Here is a 25,607-nt window from a genome sequence, read left to right as displayed (position 1 = left end):
GTAGTTTCTGTTTCCATTTCTGAATTGCAGCATTATTGGTTCTTTCAGTTTGTCCTATCTTGAGATCTGCATAATGTGTTGCGAAGTGCTTAGCCTAGCAATATAGAGGGGGAGGGGAGGGAGGCTATGAGCACTGAATACATCATTACCATAATATCTGCTCTGAGGTAGGGATGTGGAAGATCAAGTTTGGTAGATGGTGCACGTTGAGGTACTCCTTAGACCACAGGCAGAGTACAGCAATGTCCACACAAGGGATGATGAAGTAGCAGCTCCAACAACACTCAACACTTGACACCATCCAGTAAAAAGCAGCCCGCTTGATTGGCATTGCATCCACAAGCATGCATGCCCTCCACCATCGATGCTCAGTAGCAGCAGTAGATACTATCTACACGATGTACTGCAGAAATTTGTAGATATTTTCTAATCAACTTGTTCAGAGATTATTGCACATCTCTGGAGCAGAAGCAACTTGTACTGGACCTCCTGGCCCAGAGATAGGGACACCATAACTGCACCACAAGAGTCCCAAGATATCTGAATGCGCAACTATTTCTTGTGATTTGTTGCAATTTTGGAGCAATTCTAATAAGGCCTTACCTTTTAATCCCATTGCCCAGTGCAAACACAGGCACACAGCGCACTGTGATAAGGATGAAAAGCTGAATGGATACACCTTTGGCCACAAGGAGGACCAACAAATGGAAGATTTATTGAGGTGAACAACAGAAGAAGAACTTATCAAGAGATTGAAATTACTGTGCAATCCAAATGGAGCTAGGTGCTCTTGTTAAACTCACTGGCGTGAGATCCTAAGAGATGCAGCAAGGTAGTGGCCTTCATGACCTTGCTGCTATGTATACTTGGATGACTGGTAGGGCTCCAGTTAATTGAGAACTTCTGTCATCATGGCTTCTTGATGCGATCATTGTCATCCACAGATGTGCCAAGGATTTAGATCCATATCTTGAAGGAAGCCACCAGATGCAGAAGGAATATGCCGCTTCACCCTTGTACCTCTGGCTCACCTGAGAAGGATGAGTTCCTGGTGGAGAATCCAGGTGGCCAGTCCATAAAATAAAGCAGTTGGCACCCAACTCCAGCATCCACAAGCCACTCAGCTGATTCTGGATCTCCATGAAGATCATTAATCTCCAAGAAAAATGTCAATCACACAACCATCAGAGATGCTGCACTGTTTCTGGTCTGGTTAGACTCTTCCATCATCCACATAATACTGTCTTTGGAAGCTCCATCAGGTGGTCCATTTGCCATACCTACACTTACAGCCCATATTGTGTTGTCAAACAATTCATGCACATATCATCAGTCTGGGGCTCTGGTAATCCTCTTGCTATCAACAACTTTCACTATCAAGGTTTCTGTCAGTGGCTCAGGTGCATCTGCAATATTTGTGACTGAATCAAATTGCAAGTGCGACATGAGATTATGGTGCTGATGGAGATATGGGGAATGAAGTGAAACTGTGTCCAATGTAGATTCCTCCTTCTCCTCTGAGATGGATGGTTCGTCCATGAAATATCCGTGCTTCATCTTGACTCAGACCTGCATGAGATAAATGAAACAATTAAATATTAAGGGTTACCCATTTCCTCTTAACCAAGCCATATTTGTGCTGGAGTTCCACGTGATCAAAGTTGTTCATGTAGGCATTGTGCCTGGGTGTGCCAGGTGGAACTGCAGTCATTTTCTCATCCGTTTGAAATGGAACTCCTGTAATAAATGAAATTGTGCAGTAGCTGTAATGAAATTGTCCTGTAATAAATGAAATTGTGACAGATCCAAAGTCTTCTGCTCCTCCATGGAGTGGTGATATGGAATGACAGTACCCCTCGGCCAGTATTAATCCTCTTACAAGTATTATCACTAGACTATTCATCCAGTGACCCAGGTAATGTTCTGGGTCCTAAAGGGCATAGCTACTAGACTGGATTGGTAGCAGATAGTTGAGGGAACCAACAAAAGGGAAAAACGTACTTGACCTCATCCTTACCATTCTGCCTGTTGCACATCTACTTGTCCATGACCAATATCAGTAAGAGTGACCACTGCACAGTTCTTGTGTAGATGAATCCAGCTGTTACATTGAAAATATCTTTCTGGAACTATCACTGTGCTTATTGGAACAGACTTCAAGCAAATTTAGCAACTCAAGACTGGGCATCCAGGCTTGCTGGGAGATGCTGTGAGAACATCAGCAACAACAGAATTGTACTTCAACACAATATGCAACCTCATATCCTTCATTCCTGGCATATCCTTCATTCAACCATTACCCTGAAGCCAGGAATCTACCCCGGTTCAATGAAGAGTACAGGAAGGCATGCCAAGAATGCCTAGAAATGAGGTGTTAACCTGGTGAAACTACCAATCAGGACCACTTGCATGGCAAATAACATAAGCAGTAAGTGATCGACAGAGCTAAGCAATCCCATAAATAGTGGTGGAATCCAGCTCTGTCACATCCAGTTGTGCATGGTGGTGGACAACTAAACACTCACCAGAGGAGGCTAGACAAATATCTCCATTTTCAAAAATGGGGAAGCCCAGCTCATCGGTGCAAACGATAAGGCTGAAGCATTTGTGACAATCTTCACGCAGAAATGCAAAATGAATGATTCACCTTGGCCTCCTCCAAAGGTCCCCAGCATCACAGATGCCAGTCTTCAGCCAATTTGATTCACTTCACATGATAATTAAGAAATGGTTGGAGGCACTGGATACTGCAAAGGCCAAGAGTCCTAACACCATACTGACAATAGTACTGAAGACATCTGCTCTAGAACATGTACCAGCTGTTCCAGTACAGCTATAACACTGGCATCTACCAACAATGTGGAAAATTGTCCAGATAAGTCCAGTAAGCAAAAGGCTGGACAAATCCAACACAGCCAATTACTAACTCATCAGACTATCCTCGATTATCAGTAAAAAAAAAAGAAGGCGTATCAACAGTGCTATCAAGCACTTGCTCAGCAATAACTTGCTCGGTGACACCCAGTTTGGGTTCCACCAGGGTCACTCAATTCCTGATCTCATTACGGCCTTGGTTCAAACATGGACAAAAGAACTGCATTCCAGAGGTGAGGTGAGAGTGACAGCTCTTGATGTCAAGACTACGTTTGACCGAGAGTCGCATCAAGGAGCCCTAGCCAAACTGGAATCAATGGAATCAGCGGGCAAATGCTCTGCTGGCTGGTATCATACCTGGCACAAAAGGAGGTGGTTGTGGATGTTAGAGATCAGTCATCTCAGCTCCAGGACATCTCTACAGGCGGTCCTCATGTATGTCCTAAACTCAAATATCTGCAGCTGCTTCATCAATGACCATCCCTCCATCCATAAGGTCAGAAGTGGGGAATATTCACTGGTGATTGCACAATCCTCAGCACCATTTGTGACTACTTTGATAATGAAGCAGTCCATATTCAAATGCAATATTATCCAGCCTTGGGCTGACAAGTGGCAAATAACATTTGCACCACACAAATATCACGCAATGACCATCTCCAATAAGAGACAATCTAATCAAATCCTGGAATTCCCTCTTTAGCTAGCTGATGCACATGGAATACAGTGGTTCAAGAATTCAGCCTGCTACCACCTTTTCAAGGGCAACTAGGGTTGGGCAATAAAGGCTGATCCAGTGATGTTGAAGTTCCATGTCTGTGTAAGAAAAATGCATTTGTTAGCATTCATTTTTCTTCAATCTGTAACCATCTGTAATCACTTTGAGCATGTTACCAAATCAAATTCGTCTATGTGTTTGCAGCTCAATCTCTTCCTGCCTTAGCATGCTTCAGTGTTAGGGAGGGTAGTGCAATTATGTTCATAAATTGTAACAGGACAACATTCTTGTGTATAAACATGATTCAATTTGAATATATAGGGCATGTAAATATGTTGCTCAGGGAGTGAAAAATCAATATATTGTCATTGTCTTAATTTCCTTTTTTCTTCCTTTTATTCCCTTTCTCCTTAACTGAGACAATCTTTAGTTATCATTCAGCATACTTCACATCTTTGGGAATTTTTTTGAAAAAGGTACTAATTGATTGTTCTGCCCTGGTTCCATTTTCAATCCTAGAAAGAACCTTCTTACGATACCTCTCAGGTTTTTCTTATATTCTTCTTACATCTTCTCGACATTACAGTGAAACACATCTGCTCCTCTATAAGCACAACTGAAAAACAACTTAATGCAGATGAACTGTTTTCTGCCAGAATAAACTCTCAATAAGATTGGCGAGACCAGGCTGGATTTGCCCATCCTCTGCAAGGTTGTGACAGGAGCACAGGGATCATAGGCACTAATGCTGAAACCAGACACCAGATTTGTAAAATAATATTGGGCACCTAATGTTCATACATGGTCTGGGTCTGATACGGCTTCTCAGCTGCACTCTTGGGATAGCATACTTAAATGTAAATGCCTTAATTGAGCAGGGGGTGAGCACCTCGCTTGTTTATTGGCTCCACAAGCTGCTAGAAGCAGGAGCTGTCTGTTTCCTGTCAGTGGCAAAAGCAGGTGATGCTTGATGCTGTTGTTGAAAGCAGGCACTTCCTCAGAAGGCCATTAGTGTAGGACTGTGAAACAAAAGGCAATGGGGCAAATCTCTGCAGAATATGCAGTTGTTGCATTCACTGGTACAATCTGTGATGCCTTAGTAGGTTCACTTCATAATCTTTCTTTTTGGTATCAGTCTAAGTTACTGGTACCCAGCTGGAATGATGTCTACACAAAATCTTTGGCAGAAGACAGACTTTGTTCTGTACAAACTGTACTTACAATGGGTTCCAAACCTTCAGCTTCTGCAATCCAGCCCCAGGATTTGTAGTTTTATTCAATTCCTTGAAATGCTTAATTAAAAAAAGTTCTTTGAATCTCAACCAACTTGCGGAGGCTCATAATTGTAATTTGCACCAAGTCGAAATTTATGAATGTTTGAAATATTAATCTGTGTTTGCTCATTCTGTGTTTCGTTCAGTACATTTTTTTCAGCCCGTCACGTTACCTCACTGTAAATGCTGTCTGCTTGTCTTTATTTTTTCCAGAGTGTGGACTTGAGAAAGCAGACGTTATTTTCCTTCTGGACGGCTCGGACGCAGTAACAAGCAGTGACTTCCAGTCGATAAAGACTGACTTGAAAGGCTTTGTGAAGTTGTTTAACGTTGGCAAAGATCATTTCCAGTTTGCCTTGATCCAGTATGGTGAAACACAGAAATTTGAATTCAAATTGATTGAGTCTGATTCACATGATACATTAAGGAGCAAAATTGATCAGATCACCCAGATAGGTGGAGAAACAAAAACTGGAGCTGCGCTAACATTTGTGAATGACCATCTTCCAAACCTGGAGAGAAATCAAAGCAATGAAAAAGTGCCCCTGTATCTTTTAGTGATTGCATCTGGGACATCTTCTGACCGTGTAGTTACAGCAGCTGCTGAGCTGCACAAGCAGAATATTCTAGTATTTGCACTAGGTATTAAAAATGCAAAGGGCCCTGAGCTTCTGAAAATCACTGGATCACAAGAGAGAAAAATATTTATTAAAGACATTAGTGACTTAAGTAAAGTTAAAAGGAGAATTGTTCATACCATCTGTACTCCTCCTCCTCCGCCAAAAGGTAAGAGAACTTTTAACAGTGATGCAACGTTTTAAAGGATTGTGCTTGGCTCTTTGTACCATTATCCCAACCTCAGCAACTGTTTATCTAAATCATCAATGAAATCTGGGAACAGTCTTAGACTGTTCCATTGTCTTTCTGCATCTTTTGTTTGGTGGAATGGGGCAGAGGGAGCTTCTTCTAGACCGATCCCCCACTCCATTTGCTGGGTGCTATCTCTGTCAGTCTTAAATGGCTGAAGTAGGATAAAAGGCCAGCACAACATCGAAGGCTGAAGGGCCTGTACTGTGAATGCACTATTCTATGTTCTATGATTCAGGAATGAGTAATTAATAAAGTAGATGAGCTAAAATTAAAATTATTAATAAGGTGCACAAGAACAAATACATATATAAGGATGTGAATCCTAGAACTTGGATGCTAGGCTTTAATAGGAAAAATCTACTACTCAGGATCTGTACTTGCATTCAGAGTTCTGTCTTGAACAGTTCCCAGAAAAGAAATTCCACAATTTAAAAACAAAATGCTTTACTATTTTCCCGGCTTCTTCTGGGATGCCTGCATCCTCAGGCTGTAGTCAGCTTACAGTTTTGGGGGTGGTTTCCAGACACAATCTGGTGAGCAAATTTTATGTTAAAAAGTCTAGAGATACCTTATTAAGTGTCTGTTCAGAAATTCAAAATCAGATATTCTTGCTTTTCAACTTCCCGGATTGGCTTAGCTCAGTTGGCTGGATGGTTAGTGAGTAATATCAACAGCGTGAGTTCAATTTCCACACCAGCCGAGGTTACCATAAAGGATTCTTCTTTCCAACCTCTCCTCTTTCCTGAGGTGTGGTAACCCTCAGGTTAAACCACTGCTAGTCATCTTTCTCTAATGAGAGAGTAGCCCTATGGTCTGTTAGGACAGTCATGACTTTACCTACTAATACAAGAGGAACAAAACAATATAAAGTTGCTATCCGATGCAAATAAAAGCATTGACTACATAATGTGAAGCTAAATATTTTCAATTGTCAGTGGAGCAGCCTATTAGAAACAGTGAAGCAATATATGTTCCTTCCTTTCCCAAGCTTAGATTCCCTGCTCATCTCACCATCCACAGCTGATCTGCAACCTCTCACATGGACTGATGAGCACTCATATGGTTCTCATGTAAAACATTATGATGTAACTGAAATTGGGAATAGCTGCTTTGTGATATAACCTTGGATCCTCTCGCAGTGTATCTCTGGCAATTGTGTACAGGCCTCTTGGATCAGAAGTGAGGACACTAGCATTACACCACAAGAGCCCTTAAATATGAATTTCCCCACCTTCTATGTTCAAATCCGAGCCCACATCCCCAGAGCATTAGCCTGACTCTCTCGATTACTAGCCCAATGACAAAAGCTCTACTCCATGCTCTGCCCCAAGTGCGGCATGTTATGCTGAGATCCAGTACACTTCAGTAACTCACTCCATTCTGTTAATTGTTATCTTGATGCCCTGCCATTATTTAATCCAGATCTTAACTTTATTTCTGATCTCATAAAGAGCTTTAAACATTCAGGAATCAAGAACAAGATCTTTATCTTAAATAGCCCTTTTAGAAAACTTGAAACCAGTTCTATGCATTAGAATATCAGCATACATTTCCAAGGCTCAGTTCAAACCTGCATTGCTTAAAGCATTTCTTTATCATTTAGGCTAAAAGTCCAATGTCATTCCTGATTGTATGTTGAGGTAAGTGGCCTCATCTGTGGCACTGATAAAGTCAACACAATTAACGTTAGCATCTATAATAGAAGCAGAGGAAAAGAAGTCAGGATATCATGCATTGTATTACTATCCTGTCAGAAGATGCAAGTGTTTTCAGTTGGTGAGGACAGGAAAGTCGAACTGTATTTCTCTTCAGAATCAAAGAAGTAGTGATCTCTTCTGTCTTTGAATGAGATTAAGACAAAGTTGGGATGTTAGTTTAAAACTGCAGTGTTCAGTTCCACTGACAAATTATTCAGATCATGACACAATCTGTACCTACACACAACAAGACCTAGACCACATTCTGGTGTGTGCTGATAAGTGACAATAACTTCCTTTATTCCTAATTCAGATGTGTGCATCACTCGCAAGACTAGCATTTATACACTTCTCCAATTGCCCATGCGTGGGGAGTGATGAGCCACTTCCTTGAATCCATAAGACCATAAGACATTCGGCCTATCAAGTCCACTCCACCGTTTAATCATGGCTGATGGGTATTTCAATTCCACTTACCCGCACTCTCCCCATAGCCCTTAACTCCTTGTGAGAATCGCTGCAGGAATCACACAAATAGAGTCATACACCAGGTAATCAAAATTTTGATAAATTAAATCATTGCCTTTGCCACTCAATTGTGTTAACATGTTTGAATGGTCCACTCTCAATATTGAGTGACAGAAATACTGTGGCTACAAGAGGTGAGAGACGGGTTAGTCTGTAATAAATCTTTCCACCACCAAAGCACAGACACGACTGTGGTGGAGTATTCCTCCCTTGGTGAACATAGTTCCAACAGCATTCAAGAAGCTCGTTGACATCCAAGCCAAATCTTGATAGTAACCTCACCTACTTCCTTAAACATTAAGTCCATCCATAACAAGCAACCTCACAATGACACTAATGTGTACCATCTACAAGTTCCACTGCAAATTCTCACCTCCCTAACCTGCACATCTAACCACATGGAAGAGAAAAGACAACAGAAACATGATAACACCACCACCTCTAAGCTCCCTTCCAAACATTACACAACACCCTGACTTAAATATATTCCCATCACTATAACACCACTGGCTCAAACTCCTGGTGGGCCTTCAACACATGAATTTCTGCGGTTTAACGAAGCATACCACCACTGTTGGATTACTTTCTCATTTACATTTGTCTTTATATCTTAAATGGTAGATTGCACACCTATGTACTCTTGTAGCAAGAGTTCTTGTGGCTCAGTGGTAGTGTCTCTTCTTCTGGGTCAGAAGGTCTTGAGTTCACAGTCCCACCTGCCTCAGGCATATGTTGTAATGTAGCTGAGTGGGTTGATTTAAAAACGTCCACACAATTGTAATAATGCACGATGAGGTTGTTATTGAAACTCTTCATGATTCCCTTCAAGTGTGGTAAATTATACATCTCGACTTATATACTATTTTTACCTTTGATCATTATCTTCCATGCATATTACCAATAAGTTGTAGTAAAGCTAAGATACTGCTGTATAACTGAGGTGTTACTAAATGTGCACGCAGTAAATTCACTGAGCCTTCTCGATCTTTTCCAAACCTCATGGTATCTGGTTTTACATCATCCTTTCAAACTCAGCCCCATGCCCAATAAAAACACATGATCAAGCTGACATACTTGGACTATCACATGGTTGAGAGACACTTACGCATTCTATAACTCTGTCTGTAGAGATGCTTGACCTGAAACCAGTTGATACCTTACAATCACAAGCTCAACAAAAGGTACTTTAACACATAGGGTGATGACTCCACAAGCTACTAGATTCATAGATACTTTTACAACACACAATGAGACCCTTCAGCCATCATGTCCACCCTGATTACCATCCATCTATGCTAATCCCACGTGGGAGTTGAAGTGTAACCCTTGGTTGACAAGATCAGTGATTTGTACATTAAGCTGTGTAAGTTGAGATACTGATACAGTTCACCTCGTTTACTCTCATCCACAAACCCTGATTCTTCACTGTGCCTTCCTTATCAGGAGATTTTTGGATAACATTACTTTTAACATTTAAATTTGTCTGCTAGTATTGTTAGATTTTGAACAAGCCGTTTATAATAGTTCAAAATTGCCAATACATTTAACCAGAGCAGCACCAGCATAAGGAGTGGCTATATCCTTCTAATCATCAGAAATGACAATGGAATCCATTCAAATGACTACCACCAGCTGATATATCTAATCTGATCAAAATTTGTGCATTTGCAACTGTTAATGTCCACAGCAACCACTTTATTCAAACCCTGAAGCCTTTAAAACTCTGTACTCAATTTTTACACCTCTTTCTTTCAAATAGCATTACAATCAGGGTCAAAATCATGTTGTAGCAGGTTCAGGACAATCTCAGAATATCATTTTAAATCCCCTTCATCTGCCATAACTTGATGCCAATAAATTTGCAAATTGCTACACACCATAATTAATAAGAATTGATTTACAACAATAATGTCTAATTTTCAGGCATACATATGATGGAATATTCTCCACTTGTCCTGATTGGGTGCAACTCCAACAACACTCAGCAGATTGACACCATTCAGGACAAAGCAGCTGCTTGATTGGCACTACATCCTCAAGCATTCAGTTACTCCAGCACTAGCTTTCAGTAACAGCCGTGTGTACTATTTACATGATACACTGCAGAAATTCACCAACAAATCTAAGATAGTGCCTTTGAAACCAAGAATCTAGAAGGCCAAGGGAAGCAGATATATGGGAACACCACCACTCCAAGCCACTCACTATCCTGATTTACTATTCCGTCATTGTCACTGGGCCAAAATCCTGGAATTCCTGCCCTAATGGCATTGTGGGTCTATCTGCAGCACATGGACCACAGGGGTTCGCGAAGCTGGCTCAGCACCACCTTCCCAAGGGTAACTAGGGATGGCTTATAACTGCTGACCCAGCCACCAATGCCCATGTACCACGAGTGAATAAAGGAAAAAATCTGGAGCTGGTTATTGGTAACACTAAAATGATTACAAAGGTCCACGTAATGTACACACAATTGTCCTACCTCTGTACCCAGATTCAGTTTACCACTTAATGAAGACATGAGCAGCCTTTTTCCATGCAGCCTATGAAATCATCATTACTATGGTGGGCATTATCAGACATAAACTTTTGTGGAGTCACTGACAAAATCTAAGATCAACTTCTGAGTAGGGAGTGAATAGCTTTATTATATAGAATGCCCTTTAGATTCCCAATGGGTATCTTAGAACATAGAACAATACAGCGCAGAACAGGTCCTTCAGACCTCAATGTTACGCCAACCTGTGAACTATTCTCATCCCCTTCACTATCCCATCATCATCCATGTGCTTATCTAAGGATTGTTTAAATCTCCCTAATGTGGCTGAGTTAACTACATTGGCAGATAGGGCATTCCACGCCCTTACCACTCTCTGAGTAAAGAACTTGCCTCTGACATCTGTCTTAAATCTATCACCCCTCAATTTGTATTTATGCCCCCTCATACATTCTTCTATCAATAACTTCTATCCCCTGTAATTTTTGTGGAGTTAAGTCAGTTTCAGAGCCTCTTTGAGGAGGTCCCTCCTTTAAGATATTCATTTTTGGCAAAATTCTTTTTTTTTAAACAAAGGTTTTGGCCATCTGCCCTAATATGTAGCTCATTGTCTAACTTTCTTGGAACACAATGTTAAGGAACTGCTTAAATGCAAGTTATTGTCACATAAGAATAAACTATGTTGGAAATGCTTAACGTTTTTCTTTCTCACAGCACTTTTAATCTTCATTCTCAGCTTTTAAGTTACTTTTCTTTTTCAAAAACACACTTGTTACTACCCAGCCACTTGATTGGCATCACATCCTCAAATATTCAGTTACTCTAACACTAGCATTCAATCGCATTAGTGTGTACGATCTACAAGATACACTGTAGAAATTCATCAACGGACTTAAGATAGTGCCTTTGAAACCAACAACTACCCAATTTAAATTTCTAATGGAACTCTTTTACATTGTTCTGAAAGGCCTAATATTGACCTTTGGTTGATATTAAGAACACGTCCAATTGTACAGTCTTTGTTCTTTCCATCATGTCCTGTAACTTCACCCTTCCTCATCCACAGAGCCACAAAAGGTAGTATTGCCTCCATCACTTCCAGAGGAAGGAGAGGAATTGGGATCATGCTCTGTCTTCCTACCCCTGCTCTCCTCATTGCAGGGAGGTTGGGTCAGCTGTCTTGGGAGTAACAAGTGCCTGAGGAGCCAAAGCAGAAGCTCCCTGCTTATCCTGAATGTCCCAACCCCCCATTTGAACTATGTGGGTTCATTCACACAGGTGGTGAAGTTTAAGTGAGCATGGAGGGAGGTGGACTCAGGGAATCCTCTGAACGCCACCATACTTAAAACAGTTTCTACCTCCAGAATGTTGACTGCTTCACTGTCTACAGATGCTGCCAGACTTTCCCCAACACTTTCTGATTGTCTGCAGGATCAGGCCTTTACTAAAATCATATTCCTGACTCTCTTTAATGCTACTATGTGATCATTCATTCACACGGATACCCTTTTTATCTATTGATCGCTGTGTACCATGCATATTACCAGCGTAACAGATATTGGCCCCACAACGTGCACACAGCCCTTCTTAATCAATGATTTCAAATGGAAATTGAGGAAAAGAGTAAACCTTCATGAAAGTTGACCTATTTACCTGTCCTTATATTAGAGAGTACAGGGTTTGTCAAAAAGCACCAATCAGAACCACAGGACAGAGAAGAATGCTTTTTAGTTTGTCGATACTGCCAGTTCCCTACAAGAGCAAGTTAACTAATCCTACCTGTCTTCCTTTCATTTTACTCCTATTATACCTGAATACCTTGGGCTGAAATTCAAAACCCTTTAGGGTTGAGATCTGAGGCAGAGGATTGTGTCCGACATTTCATACAGCTAGCTGTCCTGCAGGTTCGGTGTTATAAATGTGCACCAAACTATCCTTACAAAGGCTTTTCCGGTTTGGAATGGCTCCCTGTTTCAAAGCAGAGGAGGCCAGTTGAGATGGATAGAGGCCTATACCATGCTGACTGGAAACTTCCAGTCAATGTGTAGGAAAAACTCAGTAGGCAAAACAACTTCACTTGTAACACTGCATACAGCAACAGGAGCACCATTATGGCACAGTGGTGAGCACTGCTGCCTCATGGCACCAGGGACCCAGGTTTGATTCCAGCCTAGGTGACTCTCTCCCTGTGTCTGTGTGGGTTTCCGCTGGGTGCTCCGGTTTTTTCCCACAATCCAAAGATGTATAGGTTAATGGACTGAACTTGCTAAATTGCCCCATAGTATCCAGGGTAATGTAGGCTTGTGGGAATGGTAAATATAAGGTTATGGGAATATGTTGGACGGCCTAGGTCTGGGTGGGACACTCTTCAGATGGCTGGTGCTGATTCTATGATTCACAGTGGAGGGAGACAGGGGTAGCACTTTGTTTTATGAGGGACATCTCTTCCACAATTCCAATGGCTTCTGGCTGTCACATAGAGGATCTTTCCTCCATAATTCTGGCCCAGCCACTGTGATATTTTTGTAAAAGAAGAATCAGGTTCATCCTCAGAGGGTGCCCCTGTGTTGAGACACCTTTTTCTCCCTTCATCAGCATTGGGAGTGTTAATATTGGGTTGGTGGAGCTTTCAATTTATCACCGCTGGAGGATTGTCATTGGCCTCAGGAACCTGCCTGCTATTTTCAGTTGGATGTTAAGCTTACCACTGTCCATTAATTGACCTGAAGATTTGAAGGTGGGTCATGGGGACATCAGGTTCATGCGATGTGTTCTTGGGACCCAGAGAATTTCCAGATTGCATCTCAATCCAAAATAAAAATCTGGCCCCTTGTGTCCACGAATGTTTAGTTCCAAATGCTATCCTTTTTTAGAGCCATCTGTCATCACCATCATATCAGAGTGCTATGAGTGTGCTTTACTTGCAGCTTGCCCATCTTATTTTTACCAGATTTTTTGCACTTATTATAATGCACTTTAAACCTGTATTAAATCTTACTGCTTTCCTGCTTAGCATGATCCCATATAACACTTTACTATTGTTTGCTCAGTTGCTGGCTGTCTCTCCCCAAATCTTTCAAACATTTTGTTTCCCTTTTCTAATGGTGTTCCCAGCCATCTGCCAAATTAGTTAAAACTCTCCTACCCAGTTGAAACCGTTCTGCTTGTTTCTGATTGTCTTATTTCTTCCTGTCTCTGTCTTTGCAAAACAAACAAAAAATTGGAAAGACAGTTATTTACTTCAATGTTTACTGTACAAAATACATGAAAAGCTTTGACTTTGGGTTGTTCACATTACAGAGGATCCAGCATGTACGATAGACATTGCTGTGGGCTTTGATTTCTCAAGAAGGATTGGTTCCAGGAACATATTTGATAGCCAGCAAAAGCTAAAGGCAAAGCTTGGTCCAATATTACAGGAAATTGCATCCATGCAATCGATCAGCTGTGCATCGGCTTCCAAGCTAAACATCAGAATGGGTTTTCACTTAATAAACAACAGGGGCGAATCTGTCTTTGATACCAGTTTTGAAGAGTATGACCCAGCCGTTTTGGATAAGCTGCTCAGAGTTCAAACAGATGACGACATTGATCTGAATGCAAAAAATATAAAATCATTTATTGATGCATTCAGTACATCGACTTCAACAACAAAGGTAAGCTTATCTGTCATAAGGTCTAGAAAACTCTGCATGCAACACTTTCAAACCTTTTAGTCTTAAGTCTGTTGAGAATAATAATTGACTTTAAAAGGTATGAAAGAGCTATGTTTAGCTGTTTGCACTATAATGGTTTGGATTTTACACTAATTGCTGGTGACTAGGTGGTTTTGTTCATGATGTCACAATCATGCTACATTCAAATAGGCTTTGATGATGATTGATTCAGTTTTCAGATGGATTGTCTATTTCTCTGATCTACAATGGATGAAGGTTCAAGTGGGTCAGGCAGCATCTATGGAGAGAAAGCAAGGTAATGTTTCAAGTCTAGATGACTCTGATAAAGTGTAATCTCGACTCAAAATGTTAGCTTGCTTTCTCTCCATGAATGCTGCCTGACCAGTTGCAACCTCCAGCATTTGTTGTGTTCAGTACTAGCATCTGCAGCAATTTGCTTGGACATAAGGTACAAATTTGTATTTATCTCACCTATTTTTCTAATCACCCTGACTCAGGGATGTTATTACACATCTCTGGAACAAGCTGGACTTGAACCCAAGCCTTCTGGTACATTGATAGGGACACTGTGTCACAAGAGGGCTCTTTGAACAAAGGTTCAATGTCTTTTGACTTGAACTGATCTCACCTGGAATGTAGTAAACTTTAGTTATCCCAATAAATTTTAGGCTAATGTCGTCTCCATTGACTGTTACATATTGATTTCTCCAGGAAAATTGTGGATTTTAAATAAGTGACAAGTTACATTTAACGTCAATGGATTGAAGCTTGTTATGCTTAAAGTCTCTCCAGACATAAATGTTGAAGCTGTCTTGGATATCTTATGAGCCCTGACTATTTAGCTCAAAATTCCAAGTGAATTGCTTATGGGATAATGTCTCAAACACCTCAGATCATGTTCTTTCTTGTGCTTATTTTCAATGCGTCTCCCTTTTTAATGGGGATCATCAATCAAGTGATGTGTTGATAAATATTGCAGCCGTTGAATGTTTTGCAGTTCCTTTTGGGGAATTGGAAATAATGTAAAAAGAGAATGAGAGGAAGCTAATAGCACAGAGATTGTGCAGTCAGTTTTAACTCTGAATTCCTGATTTAATTCATGTTAGCACAAGTGTTTGGAGGCCTATTAACAACTTATATCAATGTGTGCTGCCCCTTGCTGTTTCTTAGCTCCAACCAAACAGTTTCTCCATTCTTGATCAGTCACTAATACATATATCCCATCCCTTATTGTCAGCACTTCCTACCTCCCTTTCATTTCTCTCTACTCTTCCTAAGTGTCAAATATTCTTTAATATTCATTCTGTGTCTTGGTCAGCGTGCAGTCACATCTCCTTAATGGAAATAAAATCATACCATTTTACTTCCACTTACACCATCAGTTCACGTACCTTGTTGTAAATTATTTAAATCTATGGATATAGCATTCAATATTCATGAATCTTAATCAGGTCACATTTCAAGTACTGTGTACAGATTAGTCCATTCTTCTAAATAGAATGTAGAAACACTGGATACTGCATTAAAAAAAAAATTGACAGGATTCAGAACAGAGCTGAGAGATTATAACTTCTAGGAAATGTTGAATAATTTGGAGCTTTTTCTTGAGAAGACAGAAGATTCATCGTTTGCCTCATGGAAATCTTTAAAGTGATAGATGGGTTGGATAGGGTCAATGTTGAGATAATGTTTTCACATAAGGGAGAATCCAAAGCTAGTTAACTTAGATACAATATAATTACTAATAGATCGAATAAGGAAAAATGCCATTACCACAGAGTGAATAGAACATGGAACTCAAAATGTGATTGAGGCCAATAGCTTCAATTCTTTCAACAGAAATCTAGACTTTACATTAAAATAGAGGAATGTGAAAATAGCCTGAAAGGCTGAAATATAACAGTAAATTGAGATGGAGAAAACTAGTGTAGAGTTTCAAGCTGCTTTATGACAATATCTGTTAATTCCATGCATATCTGCTTATTAGTCCAATCCTATTTCCTTACTTCAATTTGAACAAGTTCCCTTTCGCTGATAAGACATATACTTCAAAGCAAGTAGTTTATACATTTCTTGCAGGGTCAATTGTTTTTGAGATGTTAGAAATCTCTCCTGCTATCATAATGGACCAGGCCAGACCTCTTCAAAATATTTTAAGAAAAATTGTGTGGAGAATAAACAGTACTGCAGCCTAGTTTGCCAGAACGAATTGTTTAATGTTGCATATTCTATGTACTTACAGTTAATTTAATACTATTTACAGGTCATGGAGATTAACACTTTCTTTTCCTCTGTTCCTTTCACAGTCTGGCTATTTAAAATATCAGTTCGCAAAAATAACTGTCACTTTCATTACAATCTTTATACAGGCACTAGTATTATTCACAGATGGCTTCGATGACAGAGAAATGGTTCTTAAACAAAGCTCAAAAGAAATCAACAATAGAGGTACTGCACACACATTTTCAATTCGTTATAAAACTCCCAATGGTATTGCTAGACCTATTCACAGGAATCTATAAATGCTAAAATTCTAGGTATTACTTGTAACACACTAAATTCCCAAACTTGTAAGGCTGAGAGTTTCAGTTCTCCAATAATGTTGTTGAAGGATTAAGAAGGTGGCATGACCAATTTGTAGTTCATGCAACACTTGTGTTTGATTTTTTTTTAACAGAAAAAGTTAGACTTTATAAAGCTGTGTTTAAAGTATCCAGTGCAGAATAAGTTTTTATTAGCATTAAAGGGAGATCCATATTAAATTCCAAAATACTTCCAAAGCTCCTCGCGAACTCTTGTTTTTAACAAGTCATTATTTCCTTCTGAGACTTCAACATAAACCACTGCATGAGCAATTTAGCTTGTATTTTCTCCTGGCATCCCATGTGACTTGATTTGGCAGGATGGAGAACTCTTCCACATGCACCCTGCAGTCCTTACTACCCCATGGATTCTCAGGTGCTCCGTTTACCTTTGTGTGAGTATATTAAAAAGATATAGCCAATGGTAGGTCTACCTTCTACAAAATGTTTGCTGCTAATTTGGGCATTGCACTGCTGAGTGCTAGAAATGTTGACGTGATCTCAGAATTCAGGTTTAATGAGGGATGGAGAGAAGGATTTAAAATTAGTTGAACCACTTGTCCATTGCAAATAATAACAGGGCAAGATGTTAAATGTTTTTTTCAAAATCCATTACATTGGCCTTCACTGAAGTCTATCTGTCATCTATCTATTTATGACGTAGTAGATATCTGCAGCATTAACAGCCATTTTCCACCATCTCCAAGAAGCATATTTCTATACAGAGGAGATGAGAATTTATTAAGTAGCCTGTGGGAGTGCTTAGTTTGAGGTTATAAAGTTGGAGCAGAAGGTATATGTCCTCTGGATACAACAGCATTGATATCAACTGACACTTTCTGCTTCATTTTGACATTTATTGACAGCCTGTGGCCGATTGCTCTGCTGCAATTGTTGTCAATTTAATGTTTCTCTGAGCTTGTCTTCAATTTGTACATGAGACAATAACCAGATTTTGCAGCCAGTATTCTGAGTGCTGTTGAATTAAAAACAGCTGTACAAACTGTGTATATATGACATCATTGCACAGACTTTCACCTTTGCATACATTCCACATACTGGTGATTATTTGATTAATACACAGACCGCCGAAGTAAAGAATGAGATCAAGACTCCCAATGAGTAATAGGTATATGAAATAAACATAAAAACAACTGATGGCTATTCCATTAATTCCTTCATGAAACACAGCTGTAAAAACAGCTGCTTTAAGAATTACATTAACCAAGATTAAGGGCTAAAATATGGATTAGGCTTGTTAGTGAACATGTGTAATTTTGATAGACCCTTCAGTCTAACTCATCCATGCTGACCAGATATCCTAAACTAATCTAGTTTCATTTGCTAGCATTTGGCTCATAACCCTCTAAACCCTTCCTATTCATGTACCCATCCAGATGCTTTTTAAATGTTGTAATTATATCAGCCTCCACCACTTGCTCTCACAGCTCATTCCATACATACACCATCCTTCATGTGAAAAAGTGTCTTTTCATCTTGAGGTAATTACAAGCCATTACACACCCTCAGCAGGTGAAATAAAGGAGGTGAGTGAGCTAATTTTTTATCATTTGCACAGAAATAGGTGTCTGGTAAATTCATATTAAACAGAATTGATGGACTGTTCTTGCAACACTTACATTGCCAGTTATAGTGACTGAGACTGACTGAGTTGATTAACTCATTTGTTCTGCATAATTTCTGTTAATGAATCTAATAAACATTTATGTGAGATGATTGATTTATTTGCAGTAAGTCTTGTGGTATGAGCATTTGTTGGTAAAGACAGCATTTATTGCCCATCCCAAATTGTCTTTGCAAACTTAGCGATGAGTTACCATCTTGAATCATTGCAGTCCATCCATTGTAAGTACACTGTCTTTGTTGTTAAGAAGTTTCAGGATTTTGATCAAGTGATAATGGAATAGTGGTGTTAATAATAAGTCAGGATGGTGTGAGGCTCAGAAGTGAGCGTTGACATGGTGGAGTTCCCATGTATCTGATGTCTTTGTCCCAGAAATCACAGGTTTGGAAGGGGCTATCAAAAGAGTCTTTGAATTGCTGCAGTGCATCTTGTATGTGAGCCATACGAGCGCTATGTGTCAATTATGGTAGGAATGATTTGATTCAATTTATTATTGTCACACGTACAGAGATGCAATGAAAAGGATTGTTTTGCATGCTAAGAGGATAAATTGAACCTTATGCAAGTACAACAAGGTAATAGAACAAAATGCAGAACACAGCATTACCGTTACAGAGAAGGTGCAGAGAAAGAGCAATTCTAACATATCAGAGTTCTGATAACTGTGGGAATGAAGCTATTCTTAAATCTGTTCGAATGTGTTCAAACTTTTGTATCTTCTGTCAATTGGAAGAAGGTGGAAGAGCATATAACCAGGGTGGGAGGAACTTGATTTGTTTGGCTGTTTTCCTGAGGCTGCAGGAAGTGTAGGTAGAGTCAGTGGGAGGAAAGCTGGTTTTCCTTATGGATTGGGCTGCCCATGCAACTGCCTGTAATTTCTTGTAGTCTTCGGCAGAGCAGTTGCCATGCCAAGCTGTGATGCAGCTGGATAGGATGCTTTATATGGTGCAACTATAAAAATTCATCAGAGTCATTGAGCACGTGCTGAATTTCCTTAGCCTGAGGAAGTAAAGATGTTGGTGTGATTCCTTGACTGTTGCTTCGACGTGGATGGACCAGGATTGATTGTTGGTGACACTTACTTCGCGAAACTTGAAGCTCTCAACCGTCTCCTCCGCAGCCCCATTGACACAGAAGTGAGTGAATGTCTAATATGACAGAGAGGATGTTGATCAAGTGGTTTGCTTTGTCTTGAATGGCATTGAACTTTGTGTGTTATTAGATCTGTTATCTATCAACTCCTTACTTAGTCATTGTAGATGGTGGACAATCTTAGGGGAGTTAGGAGATGCGTTACTGCAGAATTCTTAAACATTGGCTTGCTTTAGACAAGCTCTATACTTATCATGTGTATATTGACTTATATAGTCCAGTTAGGCAACTGACCACTGCTAATATTTTGTTGTTGGGTGATTTTTAATGTCACAACCACCACGTGGATAAAACATGTGGCCAGTGAACTGTCGATGAAGAGAGATCTTACAACCTTTTTAATTGTAATGATTTTAATTAAAATAGATCAGCATTCAAGCTTCAGTTTAAACCTGCTAAAACTTAGTTTATTACAAGTAATGCCTGATAGTTCCCGTATGGATAAAAAGATAATGTTATTCACAATAAATTAGAGGTACCAAGATTAAAAGAAAACAAAATATACTTATAAAAAGGAAGTTCCAATAAAATCCCTATGCGATACTGTTAGGACCATTGCTTCAATGTGTTGCTGCAAAGTCTTCTGTAAGTCTTATCTTGCACAATGAGGTTCCACTGAGCACTAGATAATGTGAGCGAGAGAAGATTCCTTATTCTTCACCAGTTGTGTGGTATCAGGACTCTCTGATGCCCATTAAAAAGAAAAGTGTTTGATTTTCATCCCCTTTGTAAAAACACTCCGTTGGGAACGTCTTCCTCAGAACTGGTTCTTGGAGCTCTGCCGTGTGAGCTTGCTGTCTGGTGAGTTTTATGCTGTTTGAATTTGTAAAAGCTTTTGTTCCAATGAGTCATTTTTCCAACTCTGAGCACTGATTAATCCAGGATGCAGGTCAGGTCTCACACTGTCATGTTGCTGAATTAATCAACATTTCAAATGCAGAGTTATCAATTCAAATGGCTCCCCTTTTGAAGTTATTGAGGTAGGAAGCATTGTTTTGCACCTTAGAAGGATGTTATCTAGGGCTAGGTACATTTTAAATGCATCAGTTTTGTAATTTTGTTTTATTTATCCATTTGTGGGAGTTGGGTGTTGCTGGCTGGTCAGCATTGATAGCCCAGCCCTAGTTGCCCTTGAGAAGGTGATGGTGAGCTGCCTTCTTGAACCGCCGCAGTCCAGTTACTGTGGATTGACCCATAATGCCGGCAGGGAGGGAATTCCAGGATTTTGACTTAACAACTGTGAAGGAACGGCGGTATATTTCCAAGTCAAGGTGGTGAGTGGCTTCGAGGAGAACCAGCAGGTGATGGTGTTCCCAAATACCTGCTGCCCTTGCCCTTCAATATGGAAATGGTCGTGGGGTAGGAAGGTGCTGTCTATGGATCTTTGCATCTTGTAGATGGTTAGGTTGAGGACATTAGTCTGAGGAACTCCTAAAGCAATGTCCTGAGTGTTGGATTATTAGCTTCCAACAGCCAAAGCCATATTCCTTTGAGATAGACATGATTCCAGACATTGGAACAGTTCCTGCAATTCTTATTGACTTTACTTTTGCTAGGGCTCCATGATGTCACACGTTGTATAAAACTACCCTCACTTAATTTCGTCAGTTCTATAGTTCCCTTTTGGATCAGGACTCTAATGAGGCAGGGAACCAAGTCATCCTGACCCATGCTGAGCCTTACTAAACATTTTTTTTGTTCAGTATGAACAATATGACAGCACTGTAAACGATGACTTCAATCACTTTGATGATCAGGAGTAAATTGAGGGGAAGGTATTGGCCAGCCTGGATTTGCTTGGCTCTTGTGAGCAGGACTATTTGAGAATTTGTTCATATTGTCACGTTGTACTGAAACAACTTCGCTAAGGATGCTGGTAGCTTAAAAGTGCAAGTCTTCAGCCATTCTACCAGGATGTTCACAGGGCTCAGGGATTTTTCCTACCATCATTTCTTGATATCACATGGAATTAGTCCAGTTGGTTGAAGATTGGAATTAATGACATATGAGATCCCATATGGAGGTCAAAATGATAATCCACTTAGCACTTCTGGCTGAAGCTTAGTTTCAGCCTTATTTTTCACACTGAATCAGAAATAGAAACAGCATTACCTGTAAAACATGACTAGAGTGGTGCTGGAAAAGCAAAGCAGGTCCAAGGAGCGGGTTTTTTCCTGCTCCTCGGATACTGCCTGACCTGCTGGGCTTTTACAGCACCACACTAATCTTGACTCTAATCTCCAGCATCTGCTGCCTTCACTTTCTGTAAAACATGTCCATTTCCCATCCCACAATTAAATATGTGGAAAATAACCAGCAGTGCAGTATTGGAGTGACAGTGCTGGTATATCTTGCAAACAAATGCTAGAAATAGTGGGTAACTAAGAGTCTATTAAAAATGAGGAACTTAAAGAAATGGGTATTAGTAGAGAAGCACTACTAATTAATTAACACAACGAAGAGCTGACAAATCCCTTTGATCTGATAGCTTCCATGTTAGAGATTAAAAAGGCAGCGACAGGTACAGTGGTATGTTAGTTTTGATTTTCCAGATTTCCTTAGATTTGAGAAAAGTTCCAAGAGATGGCAAGATAACAAATATAATCCACCCCGCCCCTCCCCCAACCCCCAAATTCGAGAAAGGGAGAGAGAAAGTAGGGAACGCTAGTTAGTCTGATATCAATTTTTGGGAAAATACTGGAATTCATTCATAGGGCTTTGTTGCAGGGCACTTAGAAAATCATGCTTCACAAAATTTTCTGGTCACTGGATCATTGGAGACCAAAGGATTGATGAGGATGAGTGTCAGGATCCTGTTGAAGTCCTGAAATCCTGACTCCTAAGAAAGTCGGAAGTTCAAAGTTTTAATAAGTAATTCCCTTCATCCCACGATCCTCGAAAGAAATCTTCAGTTCTAAGTTTACATTTGCAGTCTTTGGACAGTTTCACTTATTACCTGCATAATTACTCAGCAAATGCTAGAAAAATCTTCATCAAACTCCTAGCTAATTGTGCAAATGACTGTCGGACCCTCAGCCCTCGAACCTGTAACTCCCCTCTCAAAACTCCCTGATTCCTCCCTCCCTTGAACTCTTGGGGTCCTCCTGATAACCAGTTCCAACATTCCTATCCCCTCCCCCAACAAGGCTCTTTTCGACTAACTCTTGGCCTACCCACTTTCCTACTTTGTGTACCATCCTATTGATTTTTCCACTTGACCACACCTACCCTACCCATCAACGCACCTTCTCATTCACAGGTACACTCATTCATCTACACATTGAGCAACTTTGGAACCTTTTCTTTCCAATATGGGAGGCTAGTGCATACGGTTGGGATGGGGAGGTTGAAGGTGGTCCGGTGTGGCGGTATTGGGGACAGGGTGGGGTTGGTGGTGACGTGGCTTGGCTTTGGGGCAGATTTTCTTTCTCCCTCTGAGATTTCATGTGCTGAAGGAATTCTACAGAATCTTATATTCGAAGCAAAGTCAGAAAAATTCGAGGAATGTAATTTATTGGTCATCATTGGAAAATAGGTTTTGATACTGATTGGAAGGTTTCAGCCAGTATGATTGGTCTAAATAAATATGGATTTATTGAAGAAGTATCATGGTTTATTTCAGATTTGGGTTTTTTGAGGAGCTACTAATTAAGGATGTGAGAATCAAAGATGTGCGGGTCAGGTGGATAGGCCATGCTAAATTGCTCATAGGTTCCAGGGATGTATAGGTTAGCCATGGGAAATGCAGGGTTACTGGGATAGGGAAGGTGGTTGAGTTAGAGTGGGATGTTCTGTGGATTTGTTGGGCCTAATGACCTGATTCCAAACTGTAGGGATCCTATAAAAATGTGGATGCAGTATATCTGGATTCTCAAAAAGCATTCAATGTAGTGCCGCACACAGGATTAATAAAATTGAGCAGGAGGATGAAATCTTTGACAAGTGAGCTGTTTATTCTCACCAGTCACGTTTCACTTAATTGAAAGATTTAACTGTCTAAGTTGGACAGTTATTGCAGATTGGGTTAGGAAACATTGATAGTTTTTGCAAAAAACAAAATCAGTCATCATTTCGTTCATGATTATTGGACTGAATTTTTAAGATTTTATTTTTGTCCTGCATCCCCACCTATTTGATGGAAACAAGTGAGTTCAAAAAAGTATTTTGAATTGGTAAAATTGTGTGGTAGGGAGCCGCAGAATGAGCTCCATTTTAACTGTGCAGTTAGAAATGTCGCAGGAAAGAAAGGTACGTGATCATAAGCCAGTCAGTACAATGAAATGCCTGGATAAATTCCAATTAAAAAAAAACAATTGGTGAATATTTTGTTCTTGGCCATTCTGCCAAACATGCAAGCAATCGAAAGGATTGCCAATTTGCAATGATTTACCTCAGAAGGTTTTAATTTTAGTTTAATTTTTTATTTCTATTCTGAGCATGTATTCCACCTTATTCTATAGACTCACTTAAAAAATCTCCCATCTGTTTAACACAGGCTATAAACCATCCAACCTTCAATATTACTCAGTTATCGATAGTAATTGCAATAATAAATAGGCATTTTATAATTCACAGGAATCCACACACTCATCACAGTGGCTCTGGAAGGTGCTGTGAATGTGGATGAGATGCATTATGTTGAATTTGGAACTGGATATGGATACAAACAACAGCTATCAATTGAAATGAACGATATTGGAAATGCCTTGATGAAACAAATCGTAAGTGATCCTGAGAAGAGCAAGACGGAATTGTTCTTCTGTAGCTTTCTGTACAAAAATGGAATGTAAAACAAATTACCCCATTTATTTAGTGACACTTCAATGAGCAGTTTTATTAATGTGTTGTTTGTGAGTGTTCTTAATATCAATATGTGTAATTGCCTCAGATGAAGAGTTTTCTGTTTAGTTTCTTAATTATGTTTAGAAGTTAATCTCACAATATGCTGCTTAAATCGTATTGATAATACAATGTTTGTCTGCAGAGTTCAGCCATGGAAACAAAGTGTTGTAATGTTGCATGCACCTGCTTGGGAGAACCAGGTCTGATTGGCATGCAAGGGATCAAAGGGCTGAAAGTAAGTTATCAATATATGTGCACGTTGATTGCTAATTGGAATTTTGAACAAGAAGTGTGTTTTCTATTCATTAATTGATGTGTTCATGTTTTAGGGACAAAGAGGAGCAAAGGGACTTCAAGGTTATCCAGGAGAAGAGGGAGGACAAGTGAGTTGGTATTTTAAATGGATTTGAATGTTTGTCTTTTAAGTGCAGCCACTGTTGCTTATTTCTGGGATTTGTGGCATTTACCAGGTGTCAGAATAAAGAGGGATGACTTCTCCATAAATGCACATAAGAGAAAGCCAATGCAGGTATCTCACAAAATAGGATAGCTTGAATACTACCTAAAACTGTAAACTGCTTCAAATGCAGGTTACAATGGAATCGATTTTAAGTATTGAACATCCTGTTATTTGGACAAACAGGCTGAAGGCACTTGCCACATATATATAGAGAGAACAAGGTGAGTAGCAGACACCAAATGGGCAACTTGATGTATTATGTTTGTCACTGCCAACTCAGCAGCAAGTTACATTGAGCTTGGGTGAGGTGTCATGATCATACAGGAGGGAATTAACCTCAGAATTCCTCCTCGCACATAAACATCACTTAAACATTACCTCCCAAAGTCTTTTTTCAGATTGTGCATTCGTGAAGCAAATGAGAACAAACAGTTTTCTTGAGACTTGTAATTCTTAAATTAATAATTGAGATTCTCTGTGGGGTAACATGGCATTCTGACTTGCATCTGACAAAGGATCTACTGCTTCAATAGGCAGGCATTTGGAGCAGTTAGGGGCTATCCCTCTGGAATTCACAGCAGGTCGGTCATTGGCTTGGAGATGGGGGTTAGGTCTATTTGAGGTCACCAATAAAGCTTTGTAGCAACTTAGAATCAATTCTAATTCTCCTGAACCATGAATTGCACAACACTGGTAAAATTAACTTTGCAAAAGGCAACTTGAAAGAGATGAAATTGGTCTTAGAAAATATGAGCATTTAACCTTCCTGTCTTGAGATGAAATAAATCAGA

The 25,607-nt window shown here is 39.9% G+C and overlaps 1 protein-coding gene across 4 annotated transcripts in view; it reads left to right on the top strand.

The window, feature by feature from the left end:
• Positions 1-25,607, top strand: part of LOC122564421 (collagen alpha-6(VI) chain) — a 156,574-nt gene that overhangs the window by 30,998 nt on the left and 99,969 nt on the right. For all 4 annotated transcript variants that reach the window (XM_087978574.1, XM_043719260.2, XM_087978575.1 and 1 more), the window contains 6 exons: positions 5,080-5,652; positions 13,759-14,114; positions 16,505-16,583; positions 24,090-24,235; positions 24,499-24,591; positions 24,686-24,739. In XM_087978574.1, the coding sequence (XP_087834700.1) occupies positions 5,080-5,652; positions 13,759-14,114; positions 16,505-16,583; positions 24,090-24,235; positions 24,499-24,591; positions 24,686-24,739 (1,301 nt within the window). The remainder of the gene's footprint in view (positions 1-5,079; positions 5,653-13,758; positions 14,115-16,504; positions 16,584-24,089; positions 24,236-24,498; positions 24,592-24,685; positions 24,740-25,607) is intronic.

Source organism: Chiloscyllium plagiosum, unplaced genomic scaffold (assembly GCF_037043375.1).
Source record: "Chiloscyllium plagiosum isolate Xiang-an unplaced genomic scaffold, Cpla_swu_hap1 HiC_scaffold_34, whole genome shotgun sequence".
Lineage (NCBI taxonomy): Eukaryota > Metazoa > Chordata > Chondrichthyes > Orectolobiformes > Hemiscylliidae > Chiloscyllium > Chiloscyllium plagiosum.
Note: the sequence above shows the minus strand (reverse complement) of the source record. Positions and strands in the feature narration are given on the sequence as shown.